At 65.4% G+C, this 15,662-nt stretch overlaps 3 protein-coding genes across 5 annotated transcripts in view; all 3 read right to left on the reverse strand.

The window, feature by feature from the left end:
- Positions 1–359: 359 nt before the first annotated feature.
- TAF10 (TATA-box binding protein associated factor 10) lies at positions 360–2,043 on the reverse strand. The gene is made up of 5 exons (XM_021538773.3): positions 1,848–2,043; positions 1,419–1,570; positions 1,198–1,262; positions 981–1,095; positions 360–526 (listed from the first exon to the last, which is right to left on the reverse strand). The coding sequence occupies exons 1-5, from the start codon at positions 2,026–2,028 to the stop codon at positions 437–439; spliced, it is 603 nt and encodes a 200-aa protein (XP_021394448.1). The 5' UTR covers positions 2,029–2,043; the 3' UTR covers positions 360–436.
- Positions 2,044–2,204: 161 nt separating this feature from the next.
- TPP1 (tripeptidyl peptidase 1) lies at positions 2,205–7,820 on the reverse strand. Of its 2 annotated transcripts, none has more exons than XM_021538772.3 (13): positions 7,754–7,820; positions 7,253–7,348; positions 7,033–7,172; positions 6,808–6,958; positions 6,473–6,594; positions 5,929–6,113; positions 5,521–5,719; positions 4,134–4,322; positions 3,975–4,047; positions 3,607–3,727; positions 3,341–3,499; positions 3,134–3,271; positions 2,205–2,554 (listed from the first exon to the last, which is right to left on the reverse strand). In XM_021538772.3, the coding sequence occupies exons 1-13, from the start codon at positions 7,762–7,764 to the stop codon at positions 2,414–2,416; spliced, it is 1,725 nt and encodes a 574-aa protein (XP_021394447.3). In that variant the 5' UTR covers positions 7,765–7,820; the 3' UTR covers positions 2,205–2,413. The 2 variants fall into 2 exon arrangements, with proteins under 2 accessions (XP_021394447.3, XP_085444229.1); XM_085588103.1 differs by lacking the exon at positions 7,754–7,820 and adding an exon at positions 7,650–7,669.
- Positions 7,821–10,612: 2,792 nt separating this feature from the next.
- The window catches only part of DCHS1 (dachsous cadherin-related 1), a 43,514-nt gene continuing 38,464 nt past the window's right edge, over positions 10,613–15,662 (reverse strand). For both annotated transcript variants that reach the window (XM_021538775.4, XM_085588167.1), the window contains exon 21: positions 10,613–15,645. In XM_021538775.4, coding sequence (XP_021394450.3) covers positions 13,031–15,645 — 2,615 coding nt within the window. In that variant the 3' untranslated portion in view covers positions 10,613–13,030. The remainder of the gene's footprint in view (positions 15,646–15,662) is intronic.

Genomic DNA, 15,662 nt, shown 5'->3' on the forward strand with positions numbered 1-15,662 from the left:
AGCCCACAGAGCCCTGGGCACAAGTCACCACCCACAGCAACCCTCTGGTGCCCAGCACAAGTAGGGTAGATAGGCACAGGGCCCCCTCGGGAGGGGCCTGGTGCAGGAGGGGTGGGCTCAGGGTCCCATCCCTGGCTCCATTTGTCGTGCTGCCTGTGCAGCCCCCATGGTGTTCCCTGTGGGAGACAAGGGGCAGTTTAGGGAAGGAGGAGAAGGAAGAGTGCTGGGCAGTCCCTGTGCCCTAACCCCACTCTGCTCCAGTACTGCTGGGAGCACCGAGCCCCCTCTGACCAGCAGAGGGGGGTGAGCACGTGGAGGACCAGGGCCAGCACTTGTGGACGCAGGCACAGGAGCAAGGCTGCCTTCCCACAAAACCCTGTGAGGTGTTTAATGGCACTGACACTACCCCTACAAGCTGCCCAAGCTCCCCCGTGCTCTATGTGAAGTAATGCGGCTTTTTGACGTTGATGCCATACTCAGCCAGCGCCGGTGTCAGGTCCTCCATGGTCAGCGTATACTTCTTGTCCTGAGGGACATGGGGCAGGCGGTCACAGCAGGGACAGCCGGGGCCGTGGGACCCCCCACAGTGCAGGGACAGGCGTGTCCCACAGCCAGAGGAGCTGCTGGGCAGCACTGGGGTATGCCCACCTCCCTGCAGATATCCCTGGACAACTAGCACCAAATCCTACTGGCCTTGCGGAGCCCCTGATCCCCAGATATGGCACTAGGAGGGTCCCCAGCACCCCTCACTCCAGCTCCTCCCCAAGCCCAGAGCTGCAACCACTGCTGGGGTGGAGGGGCACCAAAGGGTGTCCACAAGCTCCATGCCCCCATCGTGTCCCCGCCAGCCCCTCCCCGCCCGCAGGGACCCAGCATAAGCCCGCAGATGTTGGGATTTCTACACCCCACATTCCTGCACTCGGTGGCTGCGGCTCAGCCCCATCCCAAGGGAGGGCTCCCCACTCCCCCCAGCCCCTCACCTTGCTCTTGCTGCGGGAGCTGCCCGAGGCTGTGCCCTTCATCTTGCAGTGCTGCAGCGCGTCATTGGCAATGTCCGAGATGAACTTCTGAGCCGCCAGCGAGATCAGGCGGATTCTGCGGGACAGGGACCGTGTTGGCGAGGCAACAGGGTCCGCGGGCCCTTCTGCCGGACCCTGCGTGGCTCCTGCCTCTCCTCCCCAGCTTGCGGCCACTCACATGCGGGGGTCCGAGGCCTCAAACCCTGCCCGGTTCAGGTAATACCCTGTGACGGCGTCCGGGATCTGGAAGGGAAGAGTTGGAACAGCTGCACAGCCCCGCGGAGCGTTTCTACATCCTATGTCCCGTGTCACAGGAGCCGCGCCGTACCCCAGTACCGCGGGACCTGCCCCGTGTCCCATCCCGTCCCGTCCCACGGGAGCCGCCCTGTGTGTCGGTACCGTGGGAGTGTAGTCCTCCAGCTGCATGAGGAAGTCCACGAGCGGTGTGGTGGACACCACCGGCTTCACGTCGCCGTTGGCCGCGGGCGGCACGTACACACCGTTAGACATGGCCCCGTCCGGGGGAGCGGCCACGGCCGCGGACACCGGCACTACGGGACAGCACGGTCAGCGCTACAACGGCGCACGGCACCAGCACCGCGGGACAGCACGGTCAGAGCTAGAACCGCGCACGGCACCGGCACCGCGGGACAGCACGGGCAGAGCTAGACCCGCGCACGGCACCGGCACCGCAAGACACACGCCCAGCGGGACCCGGGGCACCCCGGAACACCTCGGGGGCCGCTCCCACGGCCCGAGTAGCTCAGCGCGTCCCGCGGGGCTCCCCGTGAGCGGGGCGCATCTCCCGCCGCCCCCATCGCGACTCACCGGGCCCCCTCCCGCCGGCCGCACAGCCCTCGGCGGCGCGCGCCGCACCGCCCCCCGCAGCCGGCGCCGCCCCGGGCCCGGCGCTTCCCGCGGCGGCCGGGCTGGGCTTGCTGCCGTCGGCGGGGCCCGGCGGGGCAGCCGGAGCCGCGGCCGCGGGGTCGGGATCGCCGCTGCCGCTCATGGTCCCGGCGCCAGCCCGCTCCGCGCCTGCGCATGCCGAGCCGCTGCATTGGCCCCGCGGCTCCTTCGCCCCGCCCCCCTCGCCGTCCCATTGGCCCCGTTGGGCCCCCGCCCTGCCCCCCATTGGTTCAGCCCTCCGACGCTCATCGCCCCGCACGGGTCCAAACAGAGGCGGTGGGCGGGGCTTCGCTTGTTTATTGCTCCGCCCCCGCCGCCCCCGCTCCGCCCCCAGCTCCGCGGCGTTCGCGGTCCGGTCCCGCTGTCCGGTCCCGCGGCCCGTGCACCGCTGTCCGTGCGGTCCCGCTGTCCGTGCGGTCCCGCTGTCCGTGCGGTCCCGCTGTCCGTGCCCCGTTGCCCGGCACCGCGGTCATGCCACGGCGCCCCGGTCAGCGCGGCCCCAGCGCCCGCAGCAGGCGCGGGAAGTTGGGGGTGCCCCAGCCCGTGACCGGGTCCCAGGCGGGGGTGGCACAGAAGCCCTGGCCCTGCACGGTGCCATCCAGGCAGGACAGGTGGCAGCCCTGGATCACCTGCGGGGACCAGCTTCAGTACTGGACCGCGGCAACGCCCCCCCAAGTCTCGGGACAGCGACCTCTGGAGCACCCGAGCCCCACACAGGCCTGGGACAGGGATCCCAGGGCCCAGGGACCACCCAGGACAGGGGTAGCATGGGCACAGGGACCCTGCCCGCAGTCCCCAGGACCCAGGGACAGCTGTCCCTGCCATCCCTGAGACAGGAATCCTGGGGACAGGGGCCCCCAGACATCTGACATGGGGACCCCCACAGAGCTCACAGAAGCCCATAGGGACCCCCAAGGATATCACTCCCATGGAAACGTCGAGGCCAACCCCAGGACCCCCTCCCATGGGAACGCCATAGGGATTCTCTCCTGCCCCCCAGCAGGACACTGCTGGCCCTGCCCCAGGCACAGCTTTGGGAGCAGGAGCCCCAGGACAACCCCCAGCCCCCAGGACAGCCCTTGGAGCACACACGGCCCTCCCAGCCCCATGGATGGGCCCACCCCAGGCCTCAGCCAAACACATCAGAACACCCGAAGTCCCCTCAGCCCCCAGGACAGCCCCTCCAGCCCATTCCCTGCTCTGCTCACATCGTAGAATGCATCATCAAGCCCTTGCTTCTGCAGCTGGTAGAGCGCAGGGTTGAGGAAGCCAAGGGGTGCCAGCCCCCGCTGCAGGCGCCGGTCATTGATCAGTGCCACCATGCCTGCCACCACCGGTGTGGACGCCTGCGTGGGCACAACCGCTCAGCCCAGGGCCCCGCCGTGCTGGAGGGCAGCAGGGGGTGAGCTCCTTACCGAGGTTCCCGACACCCAGGGCAGCGGGATGCGGTTTGTCACCACCCAGTAGTTGTCAGAGAGCGCAGCCAGGTCGGGGTATGCACGGCCACTGCTGTTGTAGTAGGAGCTGGGCGGCAGCTTCGAGGCTGAGTGCAGGAAATGCCCAACAGCAGCGGCCTGGGGATAGCACGGCCTGTGGGCATCCCCAGGGCCACTGTCCCCCCCGAGCCTAACCCTGCAGCCCCGTCTGCAGCCCCCAGCCTGGCGGCACTGGTGTCCCTCACCTGGTACTCGGGCATGGGGAAGACGTTGCTGAAGCCACCCCCGCTGATGTAATCCGTCACCTCCTCCGTCACCAGGAAGGGGTTCTTGAAGGACGTGCCACCCACGGTGGTGACGTAGGGGCTGGGGAAGCAGGGGGACACTGCCGGTGGGCACAAGGCTGCTTGGGCCTTAGCAGCCACCAACAGCCCCCTCTGCTACCACACCTTCACCCCACAGACCAAACCAATCCCGCAGCTGCACAGGCTGCAGCTCTGGGCTCTGTACGACTGCTGGTGAGGACCCTCAGGTGACCTTTCAGGAGCTCAGACCCCTCTGGGGCCGGGGCCGGCCGTGCCTCCGCAGGGCTGTGCTGACCCCTCGCACCCACCTGGAGGCCGGGAAGCTGGGCCGGAACGTGTGGTTCCCGCCATGCTCTCGCCGACAGCCAGCACCGTCGTCACCTGCGACACAGGAACAGGTGACAGGTGAGCACGGCGCCCCAGGCACCCCCTCCCCAGCCCCACTCGGTGCTCGAGCTCAGCTGCACCTGAGGCAAACAGGATGGTGAGGCCGCGGGCCGCCGCCTTCATGAACTCGGTGTTGACACGCTCCATGTAGGCGTAGGACAGGCTGTCCTCGTCGTCCCCGTAGCTCACCGAGTGCACCCAGGGCAGCGCTGACATGTTGCTGAGCAGCAGCAGCCAGGCCAAGAAGGGCTCCTGGCTCTCGTGGCGCCCTGCAAGGACATCGGGGAAGGGACACGTGGGATAGCTCCTCCGACATCAGCGACAGTGGGAGACAGTGCGAGGAGCCCTGCCTCATCAGCACCAGCACCCTCCTTCGCAGTGCAGCTCCAAGTGCTCCTTCCTGTGGGCCATGGAGTCACAGCACATCCGGCCTGGAGCTCCGTGAGCTCATCCTGGGGCTCCTCACATTGACAGCACTGAGCTTCAGCTCAGCCCATGGGGTTGGCAAGACTGTCATCAGCCCAGGACAGGGGGCTACACTCACACCTCCTCTCTGAGACTCTGCCCCAGGGCTGCAGCCACATGGGCACCTGTGGGCCCAGCAGGGCCTCAGCTCCTCCTCTGGCAACAGGTCCCAGAAGAGAAGCGCATGTGCCACCTCCACACATTCCACCTGCACCTGCCCAGGTCCCTCCCTGTTCCCAGTCCTCTCCACTGGGAGGGGAGCAGCGTCCCAGGCACACCTACTCACTCTCGGTCACCCATGTCACTCATCTGCATCCTTCCCATACCAGTAACTGTGTGAGGGCGGAGGGAAGGGCAGCACTCATCTGCTGTCACCGTCACCATCAGGGACAGGGCTGCTGTCCCTGTGGCACCCACCTGCTCAGCCAGTTCCCAGTCTGGGACAAGGACACTGCCCCTAGCACTGTGCCCTGTTTGTGTTTGTGTAGGCTGTTTGGCAATTTATTTTCCCAATTCCCTCACTCTCCCTCATCTGTTCCTCTGGAAGGCTCATGGGTGGGAGCTCAGCTGCAGCAGAGCTGGAAAACCCCACGGGAGGAGGGCTGTGCCCTCCTTCATGGAGCTGAGTGGGGCAGCTGCTCTGTATGGTGCTAGCAACAGAAACCCTGCTTCAGGATACTCTGAAGATTGAAGGTATACAGAGTTCAAAGTCACCACACACAGCAGGAGTGATGTCCCTAGGAGCTGGGAATGCGGTGCCAGCTCTGACTTGGGGAGCACACAGGGTCCGCTCCCACAGCAGCTGGGGATGCACCTGGGCAGTACTACAGCCAGTTGTCTGCACAGCCCTGCAAGCTCTCCCCTCACTCCTCCCAGCACTCCCCTCCCTTGTTCCAGCCCCCTCCCTCAAACCTCCAAATGTTCCCTTCCCTGCTCCAGGCCCTCCCCTCCTCCCTCTGGGTGCTCTCCTTCCCCCTGCCCCTCGTGGCTCTTCCCCAGTACCTGCGTTGCTGAAGACCCAAGTGGAGACATTGGCACCCGTGCTCATGATGTATTCTACATCCAGGCTGGCCTCCAGCCCGGCTTTGCCACAGCCCTGGTGCCCCACCACCCGGTCCACTTGCGTGCGGTGGGCAAAGCCGCTGCCAAAGAGCTGCATGAATTCAGCCAGGTCAGCTTGGTGGAAGTACTGCTCGAGAAACTGTGGGATACAGAGGGACAGGTTGTCTCCTCTCAAAAAAACAAGGTAACGCTTTGATCCTGACGTAGGAAATTGCCCAGCACGGGTCTGTGCTACACCAGGTGCTCCCAGCAGCCACTGAGGGACACCCAGCTGTCCCAAGACCCCCAGACCAGCACCAAACCCTTGGACTGCCCCGGTACACATGCCTCTGACAAGGCAGTGCTTACCTGTGCACAGGCCTGGCTGTTGTTGGGCAGCAGCCCCACATCCCCCCCTGTCATGTTGTATCTCTGGCGCAGGACAGCCGGTGTCACGCCCAGGTGGAACGATGCTCGTGCCAGCTTTGCGTCCTTCCTGGCCCTGGCTCTGCTAATTGCCTTGTGCTCCGTGGGGAACCGGTGCAACCCACCCACTGCAGCAGAGCCCAGTGGGATGGGAGAGGCTGTCAGGGCACAGAGCCCTAGGAGGGCAGGACAGAGCCCTTGGACTCCCCATCACTGCCCCCACTTCTACACGGGCAGGCCAACAGCAGGGCTTGGAGAGCCCAACCCTGCAGCCCTGGCCCAGGGGAAGAGCCTCTTCAGCCTTCCCACAGCTGAGCCTTCCTCAGCCTTCCTGTGGCTCAGCCATAGCCTCAGCCTGGCACCCCCCACGCTGTTAATGGGATGGTCACTGGATCCCACGGAACGGGGATCTGCAGGAGGGAGGTTTGTTCCCCAGGAGCAGCAGCACCTGAGTTCCGCAGCCTCAGCTCCCCCAGGTGGGACGTACCGAAGTCCAGGTGCTCAGCGAGCTCTGCGGGGACAGAGTAGGGCAGCGGGGACCGCAGCAGGCTACGCTGGCCCTGCACGTACCGGTGGAACTCGGCCCCAGGGAGCAGGTGCTCGGCCGCACTGCAACACAGGGACAGCCGCTGTGGGACAGGACAGCCCTGGGACACAGGGACAGCCACCGAAGGACAGGACAGGGCTGGGAGAGAGGGACAGCCACTACGGAGTGGGACTGGACTAGGACATAGGAACAGCCACCACAGGATGGGACAGCAGTGAGACACAGGGATAGCCACCACAGGGCCAGCAGAGCCAGTTCTGGCGCTCAGAGCTCACCTTGCAGGCAGGTAACACTCAAGAAAGTCAAGGGTGGTGACACTCCGGCAGTCCTCTACACCATGGCCTTGCAGCCACTTCAGAACTGTCATCAGCGTGGCTGGGGAAGGCTGGACCAAGTCCCTCACCTGCTCCAGGGACAGGTACTGCCCTGGGAGGCACACAGGGGTTACAGATCCCCTCACAGGCCCCGAGGGTCTCGGGCCTCAGGGACGTGGCCGTTACCGTATTGTGGGGACCGGGGGTCCGAGACAGCCTGGACCAGGCGGGCGAGACGGGCAGCGCCGCGCTGACGCAGGGCGAAGGTCAGCAGCACCGGCTGCCCGGGATCCACGCGGCCGGCGTGGGCCCAGCCGGGGGGCACGCTGCAGGGTGGGCGGTGAGCGGGGCCAGCACCGGCACCGCAGTCTGGCCCGGCCTGGCCCGGCCCCCGCCCCGCACCTACCGGAACGGCTGGTCCCGCTCCAGCTGCAGCGCGAGCCCCGGGGCGCAGCTCCAGGCGGCCGCACACAGCGCCAGCACGGCGGGGATCCCCCAACACCTGCAATGGGCTCAGGGGAGCACAGGCAATGGCACAGCCGCGGGCAACAGCACTGACCGCGGACCGAGCCCGAAGCCCGTCTGACTACCCCTCGCCCCGGGTCTGGGGAGCCCCCCGGAACTCGCCGAGACCCAGCACCGGGGAGCCTGTCTGACCCCGCTACCTGCCACTGGGGAGCCCGCCTGGCCCGCGAGCCCTCACCACCGAGGAACCCCGCCTGACCCCCCGGTCCCCGTCCCCACCGCCACCGGGAGCCCCGTCGGACCCCCTGAGCCTCCATCACCCGGGAGCCCCGTCGGACCCCATGGCCGCCGAGGCCGCCCCGGCCCCGTTACCGCCCCCCGGCGGGGTGTCCCGGTGTCCCGGGGTGTCCCGGTGTCCCGGCGCCCCGCTCCGTGCCGTTACCCCCGCGCCATGCCGCCCGGTCACGTGTGGCCGCGTGACTCCCGCCACGCGGAGACACCAAAACAGCGCTCACGTGACAGCGCTCACGTGACGGTTGGAGTACCGGGCTCGGCGCCGGGGGCGCTCCGGGCACGGTACCGGGGTACGGGCACGGTACCGGGGTACGGGCACGGTACCGGGGTACGGGCACGGTACCGTGGTACGGGCACGGTACCGGGGTACGGGCACGGTACCGGGGTACGGGCACGGTACCGTGGTACGGGCACGGTACCGGGGTACGGGCACGGTACCGGGGTACGGGCACGGGGCGGGATCTGGGCTCCGGGCACGGTACCGGGGTACGGGCACGGGGCGGGATCTGGGCTCCGGGCACGGTACCGGGGTACGGGCACGGTACCGGGGTACGGGCACGGGGCGGGATCTGGGCTCCGGGCACGGTACCAGGCTCCGGGCTGCGGCACCGGGCTCTAGGCACGGTACCGGGCTCCGGACTGGGTGCCGGCGGGGACTCGCTGCCTGCCGGCCGCCCCAAGGCGGCTCAGACACGGCCCTGGCCGCCCCCAGCCCGTTCCCGGCCGTCTCCCGGCGCGGTGCGGACACGTTCCCGGCTCGGACACGGCGTTCGGCCGAGGGCCCGTGCCGGGCTCCGGGGGGCAGGGCTCCCTGCAGGGCTGGAGGCAGGACGAGAGTCCGTGCAGGACCGATGGCCGCGGACTGGGAGGAGAGGCCCTTGACAGGCGGGGGACCCTGCTGGGGTCCCGGGCCGGGCGGGGGGTGAGCGGTCCCATGCAGGAGGGGCTGCTGGGGGCAGCGCAGGAGATACACAAAGGTTAACAACCGTGAACGAACATCAACTGCAGACGTCACTCCTCGAATAGGAAACCAAACACAGAACGTTGACACTTGGGACAAATGGACAATGAACCAATGAATTTCTATGTGCTTTGGCTGTATAAAATATGTAGAAAATGTAGTAAAATTCATGTGTCATGGAATGATTTTTCTCTGCACAACCCAGGACATATGTGGATGAAACAATTTCTGTTGCACATCCTGGCCAGAATAAAGCAATGCCTTGATTCTCTCACAGTATAAATGTTGGAGAGTTTTTTTGTTTTCCTGCAGTTTCAGTGACAAGCCCAGTCACACGGCACATCCCATGGCTCCAGCAGTTCCCAGCTGCTTTCCTGCTTCTGCAGAGCGGGGCCCAGGCCAGGAAGAGACAGGCAATAGGAAAACCACCTGCCCGGCCGAGGTTGCCAATCCCCCGCGCTGGAGCAACACCAGAGGTGTCTGTCTGTTCCTGCTCCCCTGCTCCAGCCCCACGGCTGCCCTGGCCTGGCAGCCCCAGCCTCCTCCTGACTGCAGACACGGGGGAACCAGCTGCCCTGGCCGCAACCGGGGGCTGGGGTGCTGTCGGGGCTGCACGGCCCAGGTCCAGTTTGGGGATGGATTCTCTAAGTGGGATGAGATTTGCAGGGGATGATGCCTGGATCTGTCTGGACAGCCAGGATTAAGGCGGCCGGGCAGAGCTAATCGTGTTAAGGAGCATCTGCTGTTGGTCCAGCGCCTGGGAGGTCAGGGAGCCTCTGTGTCCCCTGGCTGGAGCCTCGCTCTCCGGGACCCTCGTGTGCTGTTCCCACAGGTGCAGTGATGTGAGTCCCCACTGTGTGCAGCTGGCTTTTCCCGAGGCCAGGAACACCAGAGGAGGACAGTGGCACTGAGGGCAACCAGCATGCCCGCTGCACCCCAGCAGGGAGCTAGAAGGAGTCGGGCTGGGGGAGGAAGGAGCAGAGGGAACCCCAGGGACACCATCAGGGTCGGGGTGGTCGTCCTTTCCCCCTCTGCCCCGGCTGTGCTGGCTTATGCTTACCCCAGTGAAGTGAGGAGCCCTGTCAGAGCCGGGGGACAGGAGCTGCCCCCTGGCCCCAGAGTGCTGCCAGCAGGGCTGGGCGTGCCTTGGGGGCTGTGCAGAATAGGCTGGGGCTGTGCAGGACTTGCTGTGGGGTGTTGGAACCTGAGAGCTGAGGACAGGGAGTAAACAGGTTGGTTTTGGGAACAACAAACAAAGGTAAAGCAGGATGGAAGTGGGTGATCATATGTAGCTGGTTGATGGTCACTACGGGTCTGGCCACATCCAACACCTGACAGCTGCACGGCCACTACTGGTTCTCCAGCTTGGTAACTGTTTCCTGGGGCCAGGGGGCACTGTTTGGTGAGGAGTGTGGCATCAGGTCACAGCGTCTGGAGATCAGCAAAGAGCCCCGTGCATGTCTGTATCACCCAACAGGGAGAAGCAGAGCCAAAGTTACTGGGCAGACTGGCGGGATTGCTGGAGCACTGGGATCCCCAGAGCAGGTCTGTGCATGCTGGCTGTGATAAGGCTGTGCCTTGGGGAACTTGTGTGTCCAGGTGTCCTCAGTGGGGATCCTGGGAATGTGAGGTACCTGCTGGGCAGACGTGTCCAGCTGTGGCTGCTACAGCTCTGGGTGCCTGCACAGCCCTGCCCACAGCCCTCACCAGAGCGAGGGTAGGGGATGGGATAGCGATGCCTGTGGCATGCGGGACCAGCTGTGTGCACGTGTGGAGACATGCCTTCCACAGCTGTGTTTGCACGTATGCCTGTATGGAAACACACTCAGCCTCACTGTTGGACAGCCCCAGGACCATGGGGTGCCACAACTTCACTGGCCTCTCGGGAACAGGACTTGGCAGGACGCAGCCATGGATGTGGGTGCCAGGGCCTGGCCAGGCTCATGTGAGCCCTTCGTGATGCAGGTCCAGCATCCCCGCTCTGGTCAGTGCCTTGGGAACATGGTGCCAGCCTGGCACGAGCCCACAGCAGCAGGGATGGGGCTGTGTCTGTACAAACGTGTGGTTTATTAAGGCATTTTTTGAGACATTGGCACTTGGGTTCAGGCTGCACCGAGTGGCCCCTGCACGGCCGTGGGCAGCGCTGGTACATGCAGCTCCACAAGACACAATAAAAAAGGTACAAACGAGTAAAAACAGGAATTGTAGTACAATGTGTAAAAATAAATAACAGGGGGCTCAGTGACCCCAGCCCAAAGCAGGGTGTATGTGTCTGGCCCTTCCTGTGGCGTGCAGAGTGACCCATGTCTGTCCTCATCCCAGATGTGCAGTGGAGCTGGGCTGTGTGGGCAGCCTGGGCAGCACAAGGCCAGGGGGCATCAGGCACCCCAGCATGGGACTGGGGGACACCAGACACCCCCAGAGTGTCCCTATGGGGCCTGGGGAGAACAGTGTGTCCCCACAGTGCTTGTGAGCAGGACAGAGAGGGGATGAGAGTGCCCACCCCAAGAACCTCTGTGGGCTGCCCCTGTGCCAAGGCAGAACCATCTGCCCCTCCCAGGGCGCCTCAGGCCCCTGTGGGTCCCCAGGCATGGAGGGTGGGCACGAGCGGGCATGGGCCTTTGTGGGACCCCCTTGGTGCCCCTGTCACTGTTGCAGATGCCTGTCCCCTGTCACTGCCCTGTGCCCAGGACAGCACCCGGGACCTAGTGGCGCATGCCAGGACCCCACAGCACAAGGGGGATGAGAAGCTGATTGTGACACACACAGCTGCAGCCACAGATGGCTCTTCATGGGAAATGGGGGGACAGGCAGATGTCACAGCATTTGTCTGTTGTGACAACACCTGTGGGGCTGGGGCTGCAGCCATGCTGCAGATGTGCTGGGTCTGGGGAGCGTGTGACGGGAAGGAGCTGCCCCCAGCTCTGCTCAGGCATGGGGTGTCGCCCCGACCCCCAAACACACCTGTGACCAGACTGGGCATTCAGGGCTGTTCCAGCCCTCGCTGTGTACCCACGGCCGTGTGGGGATCACAGCCCCGGGAGCAGCAGGACTGCAGCAGCAGAGCCCACAGCCGCACTGCCAAGGCCCGTGGTGTGGGAGCAGCTCCCCGAGAGCAGCCGGGCCCAGGGAGAGCTCCGGCAGAGCTCCGGCGGGCCAGGGAGAGCTCCGGCAGAGCTCCGGCGGGCCAGCGAGAGCTCCGGGCCCAGGGAGAGCTCTGGGCCCAGGGAGAGCTCCAGCGGGCCAGGGAGAGCTCCAGCGAGCTCAGTGTGCTGCGGGTGTGACTGGTCGGGCACATGGTGGGAGGAGATGGGGACCGGCCCCGCGGCAGGGGCCCCCTCCGGGCTCACAACGTGCATAACAGGGGTGCAGAACAGCCCCGCACAGGGGGCTGGGGCCAGGAGCAGGGGGTTCTGGCACCCTGACCATGTTCTGGAGGTGGCCCAGACCGTCTTGGGAAGCAATCATGCAAGAGAGTCCCAGGGAAGGCCAGATGCCCAGTGCCCCCACTGTGGCTGTAAGAGAACATGCTGGGCAATGTGGCTTTGTGGGGCACTACCTCCCACCCGTGCCCCTGCAGCTGCAGGCTGAGGCAGGTGCGGGTCACAGCAGCCATCACCACTGCTGCTGAGGCTGGACTGTCCCTGTCAGCTTCACACAGCTCTACCAGCCCCAGTGTGCTGCCTGTGCCTGGGCACTGTGCCTGCCTGGGACCCTTGCCCAGAGAGGTATCTGGTCCTAGGAACGGGATTCCCACGCTGAACATGGCAGACGCCTCCCTCCCAGGAACACAGGAACCATCCTGAAGTTCTGGGCAGGAGATTCCCTGGATGTGTCACCTACAGTGGGTAATGAAAGGACTGGAGAGACCTCAAAGGCTCTCCTGTCTCCACCCAGACACAGACAGGCAGCAAGATGTGGGTACTGCTGCCTTCTGCTGCAGCTAGCCCTGTGAGTGTCCCCTCCCGGCCAGGGGGCAGGCTCATTCCCACAGGCAGTGTCCGTGCCCTGGGGCATCGCACCCTGCCCTGGGAGCTCCTAGGGTCGCAAGGGAAGGCTCAGGGTCCTCCTGCACCCAGGCTGCTGCATGGCCCTGGAGATGAGTAGGGCAGGGTCCGGGCCTCCAGCCCCCCTCAGCTCCCTGTCGCTCCTGGAGCACCAAGTACCATGAAGCACCATCCTGCCCAGCATCAATCTGGGCCACCACGAGCAGCACATGGACCGTCACCCCGGGGTGCCAGCACTGGGGTCAGCAGTCCATAGGGCACCAGCCAGCACAGGGCACAGGGTCTGCCAAGCTGTGGGAGGGACAGGGGCCCCAGTCCCCAAGGGCATCTGCAGTCCCAGGGGCCCAGGCCAGGCCAGGCTGGGAGTGGGATGAGCACCCATATTAGCAGCCCTGGGCTGAGCCTCGCTCTGGCCCCATGGCTGTGGGCTGGGGCAGAGGAGTCCAGGGGCCCAGCTCTAAATCCTGAGCTCAGCCTCCTCAGGAGGCTCCAGCGAGTGCTCAGCACTGATGGTGGAGGTGGATGGCCCCTGTGAGATGCCGAAGGGCGAGACCACAGGGGAGCGGGCGGCCAGCGGGGACAGCGATGGGGAGAAGCTGGGCGACATGGCGGAGGACGAAATGGAACCCTCGTGGCTAATAGGAGAGCGGCGCAGGGAGGATGGGTGTGGGAAGGTCCTGCCTGGTGGTGGCTTGGGGGGCACAGACTTGGCACCTGGATGGGCCACTGAGGTGATGAGGGGCGGGGGGTCAATGCGGGGCTTGGGTTCTGCCTTGGGCTTGGCTGGGAAGGGCTTGCGCAGGGAGCTCTCATCCTTGAGGCGGGCAATCTCCGTGAAGACACTGGCCAGAGGCTGGAACTGGGGACACCAGTTCAGCAGGTAATCCCAGTTGTAGCTGCCACGGAGCTCCTCGTCGCTGGCCACAATGGCGGTGAGTGAGCCCTCCACGGAGGGCTTGCCATCCTCTGGGAAGGTGTAGTCCTGGGGCTGTGAGGAGACGCTGAGGCCACAGCGGACGCCCAGGAAGGCGCTGCCCCCGCTGTCCTCACGGTACAGCTGCAGGGGTGGCCCTGGCAGCAGCAGCCCAGAGCCCTTTTTGCTCTTGAACCACTGTGCGCTCTCCAATGCAGCTGGCTCACAGGAGATGTCAGAGAGCTGGTCAGCATCCTGCTGGATGCCAGAGTCAGGGCCGCGGGCAGCAATGTGCTCCTGCATGGAGGCTGTGATGCTGGCCACACGTGGGTACTCATTGATCATCCGTATCTCATCATCCTCGGCGGCTTCAGCAGAGCCACGGCCACTGGAATGCGAGGGGTCCAGGGAGCCACCCCGCGTGTAGGGCCCCGCCGGCTCAGTCCCATAGCCTGGCAGTGCCTGGTGGTAGATGTGCTCAGCCCCGGGCAGTGCTGGCTCCTCATGGCCCAGCTTCTGCAAGGACCCGCTCTGTGCACAGGCCAGTGCCCCCTCTCCCTCTGCCTTCTTGTGGCCCCGGCGCTGCCGGGAGCGCACCAGGGCCAGCACGATGGCCACAGCGGCCAGCACCACCACAACACCCAGCGAGGCGGCCACGGCCACCAGCAGGAGGTTGAGATCAGTTGCCAGGCCAAAGGAGGTGTGCGTGACGTCAATGGTGACCTGCACAGAGGCCACACGGGAAGCAGGCAGAGGGCTGCGTGCCTGCACCTCCAGGCTCATCTCCCGTGGCTCCCTCTTGGCGCGCCCAGCCCCGGCTTGGGGCTGGCTGTCCACACGCAGGTAGATGGAGCCCGTGGTCTGGTTGATGGCAAAGTATGGTGAGGGCTTTGCCAGGGTGTACAGCACAACACCGTCAACCCCCTCATCCTCATCCGTGGCCAGCACCCGCCCAATGCTCTGCCCTTTGCGCGCGCCCTCAGGCACCTCGAAGTTGAAGGAGGGGCTCAGGAAGATAGGATCGTACTCATCTTCCCCTGTCACCAGCACCCGCACAGTCACAGTGGCCGAGGCATTGCCAGCGTCAGTGGCCCGAACCAGGAGCTGGAAGGCTTTGGCTCGCTCATAGTCAAAGGTGAGGCGGGAACGCAGCTCCCCAGAGCTCCCATTGACAGCAAAGGCGTCCCGGCCGTCCCCTGTGCTGGGGTCCCCCACTGCCTGCTCCAGCACCACGTACCGCAGCTCCCCAAAGGCGCCGGTGTCGGCATCAACAGCACGCAGCGTGGTGACCAGCGTGCCGGGGGGCAAGTTCTCCCGGATGCTGGCACTCAGCATCTCCACCGGGAAGTACGGCTTATTGTCATTGATGTCCTTCACCTCAATGGCCACGGGGACCAGCGCAAAATGCCCGCCTGGTGTGTCCGTGGCCCGCACCACCAGTGTGTGCAGCACCTGGGCTTCCCGATCCAGGGGCCGCACCAGGCTCAGGGCCCCAGTGCTCTCATGGAGCTGGAACAGCCCGTGCTGGTCACCTGAGCTGATGGTGTAGTGAACGCAGCCGCGCGGCCCCGAGTCGGCATCATGGGCTGCCACGCGCAGCAGCTCGGTGCCAGGCAGCGCGGCCTCGCTCACCACCGCACGGTACTCGGCCCGGCTGAACACAGGCGGGTTGTCATTGATGTCCTGCACGGTGATCAGCACGGGCACTGTGGCACTGCGCTGCGGCAGGCCCCGGTCCGAGGCTGCCACCGTCAAGTTGTACACTGGGATGGCCTCGAAGTCCAAGGACTCCACAAGCACCAGGGCTCCCTGTGTACGGAGCTGTCCCCCGGCCCGGGCCACCCGGCTCTCCACCTGGAAGGCGTTGCCGCCATTCCCGCTGACAATGGTGTAATCAAAGCCAGCATTCTCCCGGGAGAGGTCGGCATCACCCGCCTCCAGCATTAGCACAGTGGTGCCTGGACGCAGGTCCTCGGGAACGCTGGCGTTGTAGCACGGCTCCTGGAAGCGGGGGCTGTGGTCGTTAACATCCAGAACCTGGAGCTGCACTGTGGCCCAGGATGAGAGGCTGGGAGAGCCATGGTCGCGGGCCTCCACCACCAGGTCCAGGGTGGGCTGGCTGGCATTGAACTCCACCTGCCGGGTAGTGAAGAGGGTCCCTGTGGAGCACAAAGCC

This window comes from Lonchura striata, chromosome 1, assembly GCF_050655825.1.
Source record: "Lonchura striata isolate lonStrDom1 chromosome 1, ASM5065582v1, whole genome shotgun sequence".
NCBI classification, from domain to species: domain Eukaryota; kingdom Metazoa; phylum Chordata; class Aves; order Passeriformes; family Estrildidae; genus Lonchura; species Lonchura striata.